The 19070-nt window shown below is 45.4% G+C and overlaps 1 protein-coding gene across 1 annotated transcript; it reads left to right on the forward strand.

The window, feature by feature from the left end:
- Positions 1-11645: 11645 nt before the first annotated feature.
- LOC133910859 (homeobox protein knotted-1-like 1) lies at positions 11646-18856 on the forward strand. Its single transcript, XM_062353101.1, has 5 exons — positions 11646-12183; positions 12295-12411; positions 12558-12705; positions 17993-18243; positions 18328-18856. The coding sequence occupies exons 1-5, from the start codon at positions 12004-12006 to the stop codon at positions 18511-18513; spliced, it is 882 nt and encodes a 293-aa protein (XP_062209085.1). The 5' UTR covers positions 11646-12003; the 3' UTR covers positions 18514-18856.
- Positions 18857-19070: the final 214 nt, after the last annotated feature.

The following is a 19070-nucleotide window of genomic DNA, read 5'->3' on the forward strand; positions in this document are numbered from 1 at the left end:
CTTGTCGCATAGGCTCATTGTTATCATGGTTCTTCAAAGAGTCTTGTGTCAGTGTGTGTTTGGGGGGGGGGGATGTAACATTTTCATCGATGTAATCTTAACCCGTCACTAATGACCAATTAATATTTTTCATATTTTTTGACACAAAAAAGTCAAAAAATATATTTTTTCACTCGAGCCATCCCAATGCAGGCCTATCCCATATGCTTCACAAGCCACACTTTTTCATATTGTTTTCAAGTTTGCGTTCCATGGGAATCGAACCCACGACCTCCTCCTCGCTTGTGTAGCCACCTTACCACCTCTGCTATCACGTAATTGTAATAGAAACTGGATATTTTATCTTGTTAACCTTCTTTGCCAAAGGTCATTAGTAACACGTCATAACCATGACCTGTCACTAATGACTAATTTTACCAAATTTTGTCGAGGGTTATAATTTTGCTAAATGATCTTATATGAAAATTTTGTCAACTATAAAGTTGTAAATCTCGCTGAGTTCTACAACGTTCATATAAAGTTTGTCTCCATCCAACTCCATATGAAAAAGTTTATATCCAACCCGTGCAATGTTCAGTAAAATAGTCATAACTTTTGCATATGGAATCCGATTTCGACATTTGACCTCTACTTTTGAAGTTAACAAGGAGGTGCATCTGGAAAAAAATACAAGTCTTCTTGACCCCCAAAAAGGCTCAGAAGACCCTTGACAGGACCTTTTGAAGTATTTCATCGAAAATTGACCTTCTCCGATTTTCTTGGAAAATTTTGGAGACATAGTGCTACATCTGAAAGTTAGTGCTGCGCAGATGTTTCATCAATCCAAGTTTCCAAACTCACGATAATTTTTTTTGAATTTGCAATTTTCAACTTTGTGACCATATGTGTGTCTTTTTTAATGATTGCTACTAATTTTATATTAGATCCAGCACTTTAGTTTGTGGCCTTGTGTGTGGTTACATCAATAGTCTTTATATATTTATTTGTGCATCTATATGGTTTCAAATAAAAATATGATCAACTACAAAGTTGTAGACCTCATTGATGGCTAAAATTTTCATATAAATTTTCCCCATCTGAGTTAGTATAAAAAGTTATGAATTTTTTACCCTACCAGCAATGACTCGGGATCCAACCAGTTATTAGTGACGGGTGTCTTTATCACCCGTTACTAATGAGAGTGCACTCTCTACCCGTCACTAATGAATGACTCATTAGTGGTGGGCCTTTAGGTAACCCATCACTAATGAGTATGCTCTCTTTACCATCACTAATGACTCCATCATTAGTGATGAGCTTTGAGGTCACCTGTCACTAATGAGTGTGCTCTCTCTACCCGTCACTAATGACTCCATCATTAGTGAAAGGTTTTGAGGTCACTCGTCACTAATGAGTGTGCTCTCTCTACCCGTCATTAATAACTCCATCATTAGTTATGGGTTTCTAGGTAACCCGTCACTACTATCTTTAGTGACGGGAGATTCCCTCGCTGTCACTAATGACCTCGCATTAGTGACGGGTTTTGGCCGAGTCCCAACCCGGGTCATATATTAGTGACAGGTAATCATTTAATCCGTCACTACTAGTGCATTAGTGATGCGTACTAAGCAACTATCACTAATTACTTGTCTCCTTTGATGGTTTCTTACATAGTGACTATAGATATCTCAAGTAAACGCACATCAACCTCTCTTAATAGTACGACTCTTATCCTATCAATCTAGTCAATTTTTCTTCTCTAATCTCTTTTGACCAGCAAAAGAAAATACCATACAATTATACATTTGCCTTGAGCTAGTTATTTTCATGTTTTCCTCTCATGCATCTTCTAACTCCGCAACATCTTTGTGACTAACCTTTTAATAACTCATTCAAACATGTTAGTCCATAAAAGATATATTGTCATTAATTACCAAAACACGAATTAGAGGCCTAGATGCTTCAGACGCCACATCCATAAAGTGGCCACAGAGAGCTCCGAAGACCCCCTTCGGTATACCCCGGGCACTATGGCCCTCTAAAGCCATGACCGGAGGGGGAAGTGAAATTTGTTTCAGCATGTTTGGACCAGCCCGACCGAACCTTCCAAATTGGGCCAGACCTCAGTCCACGGCGGGAAGCCCAGCTCCTGACTACCCTGCGGGGTAACCTAGATGTCTTTGCATGGTCCCCACAGGACGTCCTTGGGGTCGATCGCTGCATCATCGAGCATGCCCTTCGCAAACTCTCCCCCGAGCGAACGGATGTCAGTGCACTAGGGGCTCCGCAAACTCTCCCCTGAGCAGACGGAGGTCGCAAAGGAGGAAGTCCAGAAACTGCTAAAGGCTAGCGTCGTTCGAGAGGTCATACACTCCGAGTGGCTCTTGAACCCCGTCCTAGTCAAGAAACACAATGAGAAATGGCGCATGTGCATCGACTTTACTTCACTTAATAAAACCCGCCCCCGAGATCTGTACCCCCTTCCTCGCATCGACCAACTAGTAGATTCCACCGCCGTCTGTGAGTTGTTGAGCTTTCTGGACGCATACTTCGGATACCACCAGGTGTGGACAGCTACGGAGGATGAGAGCAAGACTAGCTTCATCACCCCTTTCGAGGTATACTGCTACATTCGGGTACCCTTTGGCCTCCGAAACGCCAGAGCCACCTTCTGCCGCTTGGTACACAAGATTCTGGAGCAGCAATTAGGCCGAAACATTGAGGCTTACGTCGATGACATTGTCTTAAAGAGTAATATCGAGGCCGACCACATCACTGACCTCCAAGAAACATTTGACAGCCTCCGGGCTGCAAACGTGCAGCTTAATCCTAAGAAGTGCGTATTTTTTGCCAAGGCTGACAGGCTGCTGGGATACATCATCTCTCAGAGGGGCATTGAGGCCAACCCTGGTAAATTCATGCCATCATGGAAATTTCACCCCAAACAATACGAAGGAAGTCTCACCAAATTCGTTTCCTGGCCAAATGTCACCCCCATCATGGAAATGTCACCCTCATAGCACTTAGTTGTTTCCTCGCCAAATCTGCTGAGCATAACTTTCCATTTTTCAAAACACTGAGGAGCTCTGAGCCTTTTACATGGACCTCGGAGTGCCAAGCCGCTTTTAAGGCACTCAAGGCCCACCTTTCTGCCCTTAAGATACTTGCGACACCCCTTCTCGGTGAGGGCTCCTTCTGTACTTATCCGCCTCCACCTCTATCATAAGTGCTACGCTAATACGGGAGGAGGACAACGAAAGTCTTTCTATACAGTGAGCCATGTCCTACGTATTGGAGGCCATGGTGGGGGACAGGACATGCTACACCGAGTTTAAGAAGACGGCATATGCCCTCTTGATGGCCCCACGTAAGCTCCGACACTACTTCCTCACCCACAACATTACTATGCCAACCTCATACCTGATTGACGACATGTTTCACAATCGGGAGGTAACTAGATGCATCGGCAAGTGGGCTATGGAACTAGCCTCTTTCACGGTAAAATTTGTGGCCCGGACGACCATCAAGTCACAGGTATTGGTTGACTTCATCACCGAATGGATGTCAGCGCCCACTAGACCTCCCGTGACCCCTCCTCAAGATGTTTTGATTATATACACTGACGGAGCGTATGGCTCCACTAGTGCAAGGGTCGGAACGGTCCCCATATCCCTTATGGGCCAACGGGCTAAGTTTGCTGCCCACTTAGAGTTCAAGACAACCAATAACATTGCTGAGTACAAAGCCATCCTCTTGGGCCGTCGAAAGACCTGCCACCAGAATCATCGTCAAGACTGACTCTCAGGTCGTGGAGGGGCATATAGACAAGAGCTTCTAGGTTCGGCATCCAGACCTAGCTAGATACCTCGAGGCCATCCGCAAGACTGAAGGGTTATTTCATGGTACATCAGTACGAAGCATACCACAAACAGACAACGAACAGGCAAACGTTCTAGCAAAAGCTGTTGCTAGGAATGGAGACATGCCATTAGGACTCCCCGAAGGGACCCTACCCATAAAAGGTACGCCATACCTTCCACCCCTCTGATCTAGTTCCAGCATGGCAATTAACCTTCAATCTTTTACATGGCCTACAAAAAATAGTCTTAGGTTGACGCATGCTGGGGATAACCAACCGGGCTAGGAATGATCTCTACCGCAAATTAGCCATTCACTCATAACAGTACATACAAACCTATATAGAGTTATATTCTTCCTCAAAATACCCTCCGGAATCGAGCTGGAGGGGTATAAACGTTCCAGCATCTTTAAGGCCTAGCCTACGTATCGGAACACTATGGACCCACCGACATCTTGAATGCCTAGCTAGCCTCCTTGTTGGCGTAAACATGGACTATCCGACGTCTTTAAGGCCTAGACTCCATGCCGAAGCAGCATTGGACCCTTCGTCATCTTGGAGGCATAGCCTTTATGATGACTGTGTATGCACCCTACGGCGTTTGGAAGGCATAGCCTCCACACCGGAGCAGCATTGGACCCTCTGTCTTCTTGAAGGCATAGCCTCCATGATGGCCGTATCGTGCACCATTAGACCCTCCGTCATCTTGAAGGCCTAGCAAGGCTCTGTGATGGCTGTGGCATGCACCATCTGGCATCTTAAAGGTGTAGCCTCTATGCCGAAGCAGCATTTGACTCTCCGTCATCTTGAAGGTATAGGCTCTGTGACGGCTGTAGCATGCAGCATTGGACACTTCGTCATTTTGAAGGTATAGCCTCCGTGACGGCTGTGGCATGCAACATTGGACCCTTTATCATCTTGAAGGCCTAGCTAGCCTCCGTGATGACTGTGGCATGCACCCTCCGATGTTTTGAAAGTGTAGCCTCTACGCCAGAGCAGCATTGGACCCTCCATCATCTTGAAGGTATAGCCTCCGTGACGACTGTAGCATGCAACATTGGACTCACTGTCATTTTGAAGGCATAGCCTCTGTGACGGCTATGGCATGCACCCTCCGACGCCTTGAAGGCGTAGCGTCTACGCCGGAGTAGCATTGGACCCTCTGTCATCTTAAAGACATAACCTTCATAACAGCTGTGGCATGCAACATGGGAGCCCCCATCATCTTGAAGGCCTAGCCAGTCTCTATGACGGTGGCGGGTGTAGCAAAAATAGCCCTATTAGGTCATGAATGTGATTTTGGTGATTAATAATAACATAGTCAATGGGACTAACGTGTTTGTCAAGAATATATATTAGTAGGTCTCATGGATGCAATACATGAAGAAGCCACCGCAGTCGGGACAAAGTTTAATTGAATTAGAGAAGTCCCATGAAACATGAACTCACTGGATGGTCCAGTGCTCTGGGTGTTGAACTCACCGAAGCATATTTAGCAAAGGGGAGAGAGGCGTGATGACCTCACCGGAAGGTCCGGTGATCAAAAAAGATACACACCGAAGCATTTTTTTCAGAGAAGGTTGCAGCCATTGAAGTTAAAGATCAAAGCACCAGATGCTCCGGTGAACAACGTGTTTCACATACCGGACAATGAACAATGCAAAGAGACAGAACGAAGTTCAACACATCGGATGGTCCGGTGATGAAGGTTGTGCACACCAGAGCATTATTTCCAGAGAGAGTTGCATTGGCTCAGTTGGCTGAAGTCAACTCACCGGATAGTTCGGTGATAAAGTGATATGCACTGGATGCTTACACCAGAACAATTTATACAGTGAAAAAGTAGGCTCGAATAGCTCAGGATAACTCATTGGATAGTCCGGTGATGGAGATGAAGTATACACCGAAGTGTCCGGTGTTCATAGAGGCTTTAGTGAGGTTCCAACGGCTAGTATGTGAGAGTATACTCGTCGGATGATCCGGTGTTAGTATTATTGTTCTCACTGGAGCATTCGGTGTTAACAACTTTTCTAAGCCATTGGGGTAACGGCTAGTGCGCGGGTTTGAGGCTTTAAATACCCCTCCACTCAGTCATTTGAAGCTGTGGCGTGTTACTAGAGTCTAGAGAAGTTCATGTACAACTGAGAAGATATCCAAGCCACCAAAGTGCTTAAAGTGATTATCCAAGGCCACTAAGCACAAGATTAGTGAGTGATTAGTGCTTATAGGCCTAGAGAGAGTATTGCTAAGTGATTGTTGCCTAGAGAGTGGATTAAGGAGTGATCTAATCTTGTATCAAGTAGTACGTCGGTACCTTAAAGTCTTGGTGACTCGCTTACAAGCTTGTTGACCCTCCGACTTGGTGTGGAGCGGCGGCAATGCAATTGTGTGGGGGACACGAAGACCCTTGTCTTGGTGGCTCAAGCTTCGAAGTGATCACGATGACAAGGAACTAGAAGAGAGTTTAGTTGTCAGACCTTACCTTGGTGGCTTGCTGGCTCATCCGGGTGGAGCCCTTGTCTTTATGAGTTGGTGGCTCAATAGCCGTGACCGGGTGCCGACTGGGAGCATATCCTTTGTAGAGCTCTAACATGGACTAGGGTGACATTCATGCCATTGCACATAAAAAATTTATTGTGTCGAGTTTGCTCTCTCTACCTTATTTACGTTTCCACGTTTACTTTCTTGCAATTTACCTTCTTACATAGGTTGCAAGTGCTTTGATCGGTAGAGTATACACACTAGATAAGCATAGAACACATCTAGATAGAATTTGATATAGGTTTATCTTGTGCTATTGTTGGAGCCGAAATAGTTATGAGTGTCCTAATTCATCCCCTCTTAGGACGTCACCGATCCCTTCAGCGGTATGCACCCTCCGACATCTTATAGCCAAGGAAGCATTTAGCTCTGCTCGAACCCAACGTAACTAACCTCCCTAAAAATCACACCCTCCAGCTGCTAAGCACCCACATAATGCGAAGGGCTAGGAAGGGGGAGATAAACGTTGTGTCAGTCCAAAATCAAAAGGCAAAAAGAGTACATACAACACAAGTACAAATTCAAGATTCATTCATACTCGACATACACAAACATTACACTTGGCTAGCTGCCATACATAGAATCCAGGCCTAGCCAGTGCGCTAGCCTCTTGCACCTGCCTAGAGTACTATGGGATGACAAGAGCGCTAGACCGCTATGCCTCCCAGAAGTCCCCCGGGATGTAGAGGATCGACTCCTGTAGTCGCACACCATGTGGCGATGTGGGTATCCCCGGTGTGAAGACCTCCTGCCAAAAATAGAGTCCCCCAGACTCGGGAAGATGAAGGTTTTGTCAGGAAGGGGTATGCATCAAAAGGCAAAAAAATCCAACTATTCCTCTGACGGCGCCTTTGCCAAAGCTTTCGCAGCATCTGCATCCTTTTCCTTGACTTCGTCCATGATGAACTCAAGGATCTCTGAGGACACCCTTCCTTCAAGGCCCTGTGGAAGAACAAAATGATGAGAGATAGGCGGACCAGCAGCCTCCCAAGCTATCCACCAGTCGTCCTTCTCAATGAAGCACATTTTCGAGGCAGGAGCAGAAGCAGAAGCACTTAGGTCCTCCGGCTCCTCCTTAACTAGGATGTCGGCGGCCACCTCCGGATCCAAGTGCATGTGGGAGTCATGGGGGCATAACAAAGCAATCCTGCCGCTGCCTCTAAAAAGGTAGGGTGCCCCGAGACGTTGAAGATGCACTAGACCTCTCCCCAAAGTCAGCATCCTGAACACAGGTGTGGCCCCACCTGGTCTCAATCACCACACATGTATGTGCAAATCCTACTCAAGTTAGCCGCACGACGCAAACACCCTGGCAAGAACACAAACAAACACAAATAATTACAAACAGGAGATAGACATTCCCCCAGTGGACAAACAAAGTCAAAAGTTTACAAAATAGGAGAAGGTGATCAAAATACTAAGACCCCAGACTTCAACAGGAAGAAAAAAAAACAAAACAAAAAATAAGCCTACTCAGAGCTACACCTCCAAAGGCGGATCTAGAGAAGCATCATCTACACGAGAAGACTGCTCCCGTGGAGTGACAGTCGGGTCTGAAGGATGTCCAGATGGCGGTGGTGCGTCCGAGAGCTCCTGGCAGGAAGTTAGGCCCCCCGTAGAAAAGTCAGGGCGGGGAGCCCCTCTGATGCTTAGCTCCACATGAGCTGCCATATAACACAGCGTCATGTCCTAGCCATGCTTCGCCCATACTCCTCGGTGGAAGTTGTCCAGGGCCACATGAGCTTTCATCAGGGGCTCTCCTAGCTGAAAACCCTCGACCACGAAGTCCGGCACCTGTTGCTCTAGTGCCTCGAACTGGTGGAGCCCCGCGCGATGCAGCAAGGCTAGCTGGTGAGCCAAGGCCGTGCGTACATTTTACCTTGCATAGGCCTCGGTAGCGTTAGTCGTCGCCCTCACAGCAGACCGAAGCAAGCAGAGCATCAGAACCGACACCTCCAAGACTGAAGGGACGGCTGGGCCTTTAGCCCCAGTCCCCTTAGAACATCGCTAATAGCCTGGGCAGCCTCCGACACATGCTCGACTAACTCGTGGCGCTCTTCATGAAGTGTCTCCTCCACTGCCGTAGTCTCCCTCTGCTCCTGCTGGACTTCGGCCATCGTCGTCCGAAGGACCTTGGCATCACCCTTTACTATCGTGTGGGCCGCGGCAGCCGCCTCAAGAGATTCCTCCAATTCCTAGAGGGCTTCGTTTGCCTTCGCTCCTCATCCTCAGCGCGCTCTCACCGCACCACCTCTTCCCACCGAAGGCTATTAACGCTTGCGAAGCATGGCCTCCTCCTGTAGACGACCATCCACAGACTCTGCCCGTTTCTTGGCCTCCTTCAAGGGCTGTCAGAGCCCCGCCATCTCGTCTCGAGCCTCGTCACGGGACGCAATAAGGGCTTGGCACTGCCCACGCTCTGTTGCCCTCATCAAAATCAATTACCGCAAGGCACAACATAGGAAAGATAAGATGAGCTACCCAAAAACAGATATCGAGTTTGGGAAGCTTTGGTCAACTCCCTGCCTGCAGGTCCGCCACCTCCAGGCATGCCTCCAAGCTCTCGAGAGGACCCTGGGCCACCGACTGCTCTATCCCTCCACTCCTGAGGAGAGACAAAGCCGAGGCGAAGGCCCTCAACACCTCTGAGTGCAGCGTGAAGTCACCCGGGGTCAGGGCATCAAGGCCAATGCCTCCATCAACTGATGCAGAGTCAGCCCTCGTAGAGGGTTCGACCCCGCCATCACCGGCCATCAAAGCCAAAATGTGAATCGGTTCAGCCTATCGTAATGGCGGAACCACGCCCTCCGGAGTGGTTGTCAAGGGCACCTCTGGAGGGATCATCGATTCCCGCTGGGGCTCCGAGGCCTTCGGAACGAGGACTGAGAACGGATTTATCTTGGTAACCACTAAAACACCCTGAGAGCATAAGTTAGGATCCCAGTGCATCGCTACGATAGGATATAAACCAACGAGGTAATGACATCTCACTTGGGCCCTTAGTTCCTCCAGCAGAGGTGCCCATAACGTCCTCATCATCTGAGTTGACGAACCCCCAATCAAAATACAGGGAGGCCTCACCCCCTCTTCGGCCCTGGTCATGGCCGGCGAGGTCCGAAAGAACTGGACCCTTTCCCCGGTCGTCCCCTCTGGCTGGGCCTTGTCTTCGGCCAGATCGCCTGCACTTTCGGCCCGCCTCTCACGCTTCGTATTGTCTAGCGGCGCTTCGAACGACTCAGCCGTTGAGCTAGTCTGTGAGCCCTCAGAGGCAGGTGGGGACCGAGCCCGGAGCGAGTTCGTAGGAATCACGGAGGCCGCAACACCAGAAGCCACACACCCTCGCTTCCTGGCAACCCTGGGCTCCAGCAGGTTTAGCCACGTCGGAGCATCTACCTCGAGATAGCGGCAGATGTGGTTGTACCACTCCCAGTTCCCGACCAAACCCACATGTTTGTCCCGCTCCGTGGCAGTAGGCGGACCCAAGAACACTTCCACAATCTCGGTCGCTCGCTCCAACTGAAGGTAGTCCTCTAGAAGAAAAAAAAGAAAGGAGAGGCATTTCACATCTGCAGATTCAAAATTAAAACAACGATGAGGACTCAACAGAAATGATGGTGGGCTCGGAGTACACATTCGGATCCTCCTCCCCACCTTGTTCGAAGACGCAATTCCAATCTACCTGAAGGGGTCAGATGCACAGATTCAAAATGATGGTGCCGCCCCCTTGCCGCTCGACCCCCTGCCCCGCCCCGGCCGCTCAGCCGCCTTGCCCCACCACTCGGCCACCTAGCCACCCCCGCCTCTCCCTAGCTGCGCTACCCTCACCCCGCCACCTCGTCTTGCGCCACCGCCTGGCCACCCTGCTCGGCACGGCCCGCCGTGCCGCAACCGTACCCGGGCCACCCCGACACGGCACTGTGCTTCACAGACCGTGTCATGGGTCGGGCCTCCGGCACGCGGGCTAGCACAGCACGACCTGTTAGTTAGCCGGACCAACCAGGCCATGCCGTACCGGGTGACCCATTTTGCCTGGTCTGGTGTCTTGCCATATTGAGAATATTCTATAACATCTAGGTATGCACTGTTGTTTCTTTTAACAACATTCTATTTTTTGGGTAAGATATAGATTTTGTAGGTTGAGATAAATTGGTTTAGGGCAGATCTCTAAAAAGATGACAAACATCTTCCATAGAAGTGATGAATGTGATATGATGAGGTGCTTTCTGGATATTTATTTTGTACTGATCAACTGAAAAAGAAGTTACATGTAAGTTATTTTTATGCTTGCACAGCGATAAAGTTCAATTTATACACGGAAATAGAGAAGTCTTAATATTAAGTGCATACACGAACTACTTTACCCAAAAATAAAGTGATGAGAAAAGATGGATAATAGATTCATGCTTCATCATTTTCTTTTATGTGTAGGCTCTCTTTTACCTACGACGGAGAATAGAAGTGAGTTGTAATTTTTTATTTAAATTGTTCAGCTAGAACTCCAACTCAAAATACATCGACTTTGAGACTATACTTAGTTGTATGCACTAATTAGTTTATACAAAAGCCTAAACTAGAGGGGAAAAATAAAACATGATATATAGCTCTATTTGTTTCAGCTTATTGTTGCCTTCTACTTCTTAGAAGTCAAAAGCTAAAACAAACCGATTGACTTACTGTTGGCTTTTGAAAGGCTACAAAGCTGGTTTCTGATAAAATAAACTAAAGACTGATAAGACGACTAAGAATGACTTTTCTAACTTTTGGTGTGTTGAGAACATAAAAATTTCTCGTAAAAGGCAATAACTAAAATCCATAAACAGTTTTTAGCCAAAGCTGTTTTTCAGCAAAAACCTATAAATTTTAGCTATGCCAAACAAGATCATAATCGTACTTTAACATATAGGAGAACTTATTTAGTTCCCTGATCTTGTACTTGTGACCATGTAATTCTTAAAGAAAAGGGAGCATGGTGTCTTCCAAAATAAAATATATCTAGCTAAATACAGGATAAAACATGTTTTCAAAATTTAAATTAAATTTGTGGTTAAATAATTAATAATGATTAACGTGTAAAAGAACTGCCTGTTGGGGAGATAACCCATGGGAGAAAACCATATTCAGTTCCAGTGATGATCAACTAGATCCCTCCAAAGGGCATCCCTCCAAATCCCAACTGACACAAGGGTCCAACCATGCAAATTAACAAATCAATAAGACAAAAACAACTTCTCAATCTGTCTCCAAGAAAAATACAGCCAAATACCTCACCCCTCCCAACCTTCCCCTTTTCCGCACATAGAATACTCCACCCTCTCTTTCCCAATCTATCCTCTCTCTCCTCCCCATCCATCGTTTCCTGGCTCCCATGTACTCCCCTGCAGATATCACAAGCTTTTGCTGCTGCTGCACCTGCAGCTTCTTCTCCATCTGCAGTGCAAACAGCTGCTAAATTCCCAATAAGCCTCTGGCATCCTGCCCTCCTCTCTTTCTTTGAACCCCAGCACAACACGAGAACCCTTCACTCCCTACAGTGGCGTACTAGATTACCATTTGTGCGCATATAGTAATAGTAGTCGTGTGTATAGTTGTGAACTTGTGATGCACAGTTGAGCTGTTGCTGCTCCATGGAGGATCTGTACAACATCCACCCGGGGATCTTGCGGGTCGGCGGCGCGGCGAGCGAGGCTTCCGTCGTCGGCGTCGGCAGGTCCTCGCCGGCGGATCTGACGGAACTTATGAAGTCGCAGATCGCCAGCCACCCGCGCTACCCCTCCCTCCTCTCCGCCTACATCGAGTGCCGCAAGGTGCGTCCACGTGCAGAGATCTTGCGTGTTCCCGCGCGAGCTGTGCATGCCAAGAATTGATGGTTTTCTGCGTACGTGTATGCGTCTACATGCGCGGTTTCTTGATTTCAGGTGGGAGCGCCTCCGCAGATGGCGTCGCTGCTGGAGGAGATCAGCCGGGGGAGGTGCGCCGGCTCCGGCGCCGGCGCCGGGGAGATCGGCGTCGATCCCGAGCTCGACGAGTTCATGGTTTGTTCTTGGACCAGTATCCTGTATATCTAAAAACAGGAATAGTTAGCTGAGTAATTTCTGTGGTGAACGCTAGATTTGCTGCGTGATCTGCTCCTAATAATCAGTTATTACATGTGCAAACGCGTGCGTGCTTGTGATTCCAGGAGTCATACTGCCGGTTGCTGGTGCGGTACAAGGAGGAGCTGTCGCAGCCGTTCGACGAGGCCGCGTCGTTCCTAAGCAGCATCCAGGCGCAGCTTAGCAACCTCTGCAGCGGAGGCAGCTCGCCGGCGGCGACCGCCACGCACTCCGGTAGGGAAACCCACGCATCTAAAAAATTCACATGCACCCATCCGTACATCCAAGGTGGCACATTTCAGATGTCACATTGCGTTGCACATTGGTTTTATGAGTGAGCGTGCATTTTGTTGTGGTGTGCATCAAAAGAAGCAAGCCGCTGAAAGTATTCATGTGCATGCGTGTGTATGTGTTCTTGAAGGGTCAAATCGTGTCCATGCAAATGGGGTGCAGGGGTGTCAGAGGTGGAGTAAAGCATTGGGAGGGTGCTTGTGTAGGGTTTTGTCCAAGGTTGTAGGCTTCTCCCTCTTTCTCTCTATCTAGCCACCTTATCTCTACCCTTTGCTTTCTCTCCTTCTCAGGCTTTAGCAGGTAGGCTGTGTGATGGAACTTGAGAGTGCTGTGGTGGGGAGTGAGCTTGCTCGGATTGGTTAGCTTTGCCCCATGACAGAATCTTGGTCTTGCCTGCTGCTTGCTGGTTATTTACCAGAGTAATACTACCACTGAAAGTGTAGAAAAAATTGTACTAAACGGTTTATATTATTAGAGCTAGCTCGTGCTTAGGAGATCTCTTGCCGGATTCGGTTGTTGTACTTTGACAAGACATATCATATCATCACGGTAGTGGTAATTTCTGGTGGTGCGGATTCTTTTCTACATTATTCTGTGGTTTGTAGTTTATATTATTGTCGCGCTGATATTTCCTCTATACTGTTTTTCTCCCCGGAGGACGGGAAAATGGAGGCATTTAACATGCGATGGCCTTTCCCATACAATTTGCACTCTGGGAAAGTTTGGGTAACCCTTCTTTTACTAGGATATGTGTTACTCTAGCGAACATATATTATGGTGATCCACTATTTTATGGAGATACATGAGTTTTCCTACCTTAAATTAAACGGGCGATTTGGAGTCTGGAAACCTAATGGGCCTTTCAGTGGGCGTGTTTTGTGATGATGTAAGGGATACATTTAGTGCTACACCAACAAGCAGTATTATTTCCTATCAAAAATAAAGGGAGAAAGAAGTATTATTTTTCAGCATTAATGCAATGCCAACAAAAATGAGCAAGTTAATATGAAGCGGTACAATGAAGGTGCTATTTTCTAAAGTGCAATGCCAACAAGAATGAGCAAGTTAATCTGAAGCATGTACATTGGACTAATAAGATGCTTTAACAAGGTCCAGTCAAATCCTTGCCCAGAACGTCAGAAGAGCCACAGGTAGTATAATAAATAAAATAATGTTATGTGCACACTAGTCTATTGTTTGGTTCGGGTTCTTGGTAGCAATATTTTACAAGGAAACAGCAACGCTATGTTTTGACTTGTCAAGACCTTGTGGTGCCCCATTTTTCTGACGCAGCATTGACATGTTGATCCAACTTTCTGTGGGTTACCTTCTAGGAAATTGTTGTTTTCATAATGGGGATACATACCACATATCTTTAGGTCTATGGTAAAAAAATAAGGGCATACATGGCAATAAGCTATTAAAATTCACTGTTTGAGGTTGATTGCCCTTAGAAAACAAATATGACACTTGTTGCTAGGGCTTATCCGCAACTTACTAACATGTTTCTCCGACATGCTTGATGTTTTTGATTTTGTACATCCTCTCTGAAACTGTGAAATTATATATCCTCTTAAAAGATAATGAAATTATATATCCTCTCTTTGAATCAAGGTTAGATCACTGAACAAATGCACAAATGTTATCCATCCAATAATGTCAAAAAAGGGTGTGAAGAACAAGATTTTGTTGTTCTCGTATAGTTAAAAGTTTTGCATAGTAAAAATATGGTTGTTTGTGCTTATGAATAAGGTTAGGACGGAAATGATCTTTTGATATATCTGCAAAGATATAATACTTATGCACTGTAAATCCTAATTGCCCATCTTATCTCATATATATATGCCATGTATTTAACCTCAATTTTTCAAAAAAATAATATTTCGTTTGCATGTAACTGATATTTTTTCCTCACAAAATGCTAGATATTTCTTCTATGATCTATCTTTAGTCCTGTTATATTTGTATATCTCAGGTTGCTCACTGCATGATTCTGTCATAAGCCCCTCAACAATTTCTATCCGATGGAATTTATCTTGTTTAACAACAACTGGCGTGTAGGGATGATACTAGTTTGGCATGAACACAGCAAGCAATATGATTTGTACATCGAGACAAAAAGAAAAAGATCGTGTAAGTTCTGTCACCTCGGAAAAACTCGTGTTCAAGTGTTCTTCGCATCCTTCTCTGGGTTACAACGTGTTTATGAGATTCTGTCCTGGTTGAAAAAAGCTAATACCATCCTGTTATGATGGCCGCATCGATAATCTTATGAACTTATATCACGTTTAAATGTGTACTAAAAAAAAAAATATAGAGTTCCTTAGAAAAACAGTTAACTGAACTATTGACCTTTGTGTAGGAAAACATCTACTGTCTTGTAGATCGGAAGGAGAAATTACTAAATTAATTGCTCTACAAAGACTAAACCAGCAACAGCTATATTTCTTCAGAGATAACATACTTCAATGTAGGCCCCACAAGAAGTGATAGATGATGTCTGGCTGCTGCAGGCTTACACCTCAATTTTATATGGGAAGAATGGCCTGCAATAATATGATTATACATCGGAAATGTGCACGTAGATGTGTTGGGAATGGAAGCTCTCAGCTCGTAGAAAATTAGTATTAAATATGGGCAAAGGTTTGTGCCATATAAACTAAGATGATGACTGCCAGATGTTGGATAGTACATAGTCTTATCTTGGTCTCGTTTGAGTCAAATATATAGTCTTACTTCTACAAGTCTGCCCATCTTTAATACTCCCCCCGTCTCAAAATAGACGACGTTATAGATGACGTTTTAGCCTCTTCTACAATGTTCAAAATATATGACGTTTTACAATTTTGAGATAACTTTAGTCCAAGTTTTCCAGTCTTATCCTTCCATTAAGGACCTTACTTTCCAATGCAAGTCTTATTTCCCATGTAATGAATGGTATTAATTAAAGATGTCCAAATGGGCCGTGCAACATAGGCCGGCCCGAGGCACGACACTGTTGACACGGCCCAGGCACGGCATGGCACGATGGCTAACGGGCTGGGTCGGCACGGCACGACGACTTGGGCCGTTCCTGGGTCGGAGCCGCGGCACGACGGGTCGGCACGGCACGGCTCGTTTAACTGTTCATATTTTTTAGTATTTTATATAATTTGTTTAGATCTAATATCATATAGAGTATGTGGTGCAATGGTAGTGTGTTTGACTCCCAAGTAGAAGGTCGGGTGTTCGATTCCGAGTGAAAGTAAGTTTTTGTGATTTTTTCCAATTTTTCGCGGGCTGACAGGCTGACGGGCCAAAAAAAGTCATCGAACCTATCGTGCCACGTACCGGCACGGCACGACCCGGTCTTTAATGGGTCGTTCCTGGGCTGGAGTCACGGCACGACCCGTTTAGCTAACGGGTCTAAACGGGTCGTGCTTAAACGGGTCGTGCCTCAATGGGTCCGTGCCGTGCCGGGCCGCCCATTTGGCCATCTCTGGTATTGATAGTGGGTAAGATGGTCATTTTATTTTTCACCTTAATACTTGTGCTCAACTCTAAAACGTCATCTATTTTGAGATGGAGGCCGTACTGAATATTGATCTGCGCCAATGGAAAAGGCACATTTGAAAATGCCACTAGCTTTTGCATTATTGGTCATGCCATTATAATAATAAGAACTGCTAGTGACAAAGGTAGGGGCTATTCTTCCTTTTCAAAATTGAGTCAATAATGGAATTTAATAGGCAAATTTGTCTCTAGAACACTAAAAGAGTGTAGCTTTGATTCTATCACACCGTTATGTTCGATTTTGGCTATAGGACACTACAAATTTATGGTTTTGTTTGTAGGACACTATTGAAGCAAAAGATTATTATGCCCTTAGCTTCATTATGCAAAATTCAGGCTGAATTATAATATATGCATGGAAAAAATATTTTTAGGAGGTTTGAAGCTAAGGGCATAATGGTCTTTTGCCCCCTCTAGTGTCCTACAAACAAAACCACAAATTCGCAGTGTCCTATAGCTAAAATCAAACATAACGGTGTCCTGGAGACAAAGCCATACTCTTTTAATGTCCTAAGACAAATTGCCAATTGAATAAAATAGTTTTTGGATTCTAGTTGAGTGCGATGCAAGGAAAAATAAACAATTGCATTATTCAAAATGTGCTTTTGGGTGGTCCAGGGAAAAAACTCTATTTTTATTTTTTTGTGCTGTGGATGTTCATGCAATGAAGTACTTGAGAAGAAATGGTAGTCGCACGATCAGATCTATAAGATTTCGCATAATTCTTCCAAATGATCTTATAACATAAGAAGCTCAACGGTCTTGCCATCATTTGTCTGTTAGAATCAAGCTCCAGTCTTGAGTTAATAATAAGAACATCATGTGTGGATGTTGGTGGGCAAAAACTGGTATTAGCATGTGACAATTTGAGATTAGGATGACAAATTATGTTTATATGGTCCCTACCATAATACGCGTATAACTATATTTTTCTTCTACAACTTCATATTTCAGGCATATCTGACCTCTGGTAGCTTTGAGTATTGTAAGAATATGATGTAGTAATTTGGGTCATGTCTTATGAAAGTGTGATATTTATCAAAAAACTGTTTTGCTATCCAATTTAGCAATGAATTTGATGAAAGCGTATTTCTGTGTGGAGGGTTGTTGCACAAGATCATGAGGCAGCTTCTACACTATGAACTTACGTACCATTGCAATTCTTTGCATTGGAAGTTTACTGTTTAACAAGGCCTTTGTTCTGTCCAACCCCTATGTTGCTGCTGTCTGAAGCCCCCAAACACCTAACTATGCGCTTCTATTTTTATGCGGTAAAGAATATGACAAATGAATAAGTGGCATGTCATGAAGATGATATTTTATGGATATGGGTTTAGAAAGGAAACCATTTCTGAAGGTGCTCGTGTTAATCGTTGCGATCTATATGTCATGAAAGGTCATGTTGGTCCTGTTTTTGTTCTTTGGCCACCAAATATATTTTGAATATGAGGAAATTATGTTGAGCAAATACGACACGCATTCATTTTTCCATGTAATGACTATGTGAAGAAGTACCAACATCTTTGGCTAGGCTAGGCACAATTACAAGGGAGGTCATTAATATGTGTTTGTTTCAGTAATTTTCACTCAACCTGTTTGCAAAACATACTTTCAGGAGATATGTGGATTGTTAGATGTCTTGAAGTGATGTATTTCTGACTTGATACTTGCATGCCAGATGACATGATGGGGTCCTCTGAGGATGAGCAATGCTCGGGGGACACTGATGCTCAAGACATAGGGCAAGAACACAGCTCTCGCTTAGCTGACCATGAACTCAAGGAAATGCTGCTTAAGAAGTACAGTGGATGTCTCGGTCGTCTTCGGTCAGAGTTCCTGAAGAAGCGGAAGAAAGGGAAGCTACCAAAGGACGCACGGATGGTTTTGCTCGAGTGGTGGAACACACACTACCGCTGGCCTTACCCTACGGTAGACCCCAAACACTGTCTCTCTAGTCTCGACAAATGAAACCTGGTGCACTATATCTGTTGCCTGATGTTGTGGTGCTGACAGGAGGAAGACAAGGTGAGGCTTGCAGCGATGACTGGTCTCGACCCAAAGCAGATCAACAATTGGTTCATCAACCAGAGGAAGAGGCATTGGAAGCCGTCGGAGGACATGCGGTTCGCGCTCATGGAGGGTGTTGCCGGTGGTTCCGGGACGACGCTCTACTTTGACACAGGCACAATCGGACCATGAATCGCACTTCTTGGGCAGAAAATTGGCCAGCTCAGGGAGCAGTAGGACCTGCCGTGTGAAGATGATCAATCAGCCGGGGCCAAAATTGACAATAAATCTGTTGGGCCAAAATTGAACAGATCTATCAATTGCCTCTTTATTTTGCAATATCATGTGTACATGGCGTCTCCGTCCGTGCCGAAACAAAATGTATGTATAAGCGGTTTAAGGAGACCTGCAAAAGTTTTTTATCAGTAGTTTCGTGTACTGGCTCATGGATTGTACGTAATCAGTGCCCTGGCTACCCAATTTAATTGTTAGATAGGCCGAATGGTTTATAAAGGTAATTTTACTTGTGCTATTCCGTTGTTCTGTTTCTGTCTATACTTGTTATCTTGCCGCCTTTGGATGTCTAATGATTATCAAGTAGTTCATTGAAGTAAGGTCTGTCGTTTCAGAATCTTGTTCAGATTGGCTTTACTTTTGGTACCAAATTCCAGGCAGAACTGGACTGGTAATTTCAGGAAAAAGATCGTTGCAGGGGAAAACCGAAAGCACATAACAGCCTGGTGATATGA

The sequence above is a fragment of the Phragmites australis genome, chromosome 1 (assembly GCF_958298935.1).
Source record: "Phragmites australis chromosome 1, lpPhrAust1.1, whole genome shotgun sequence".
Lineage (NCBI taxonomy): Eukaryota > Viridiplantae > Streptophyta > Magnoliopsida > Poales > Poaceae > Phragmites > Phragmites australis.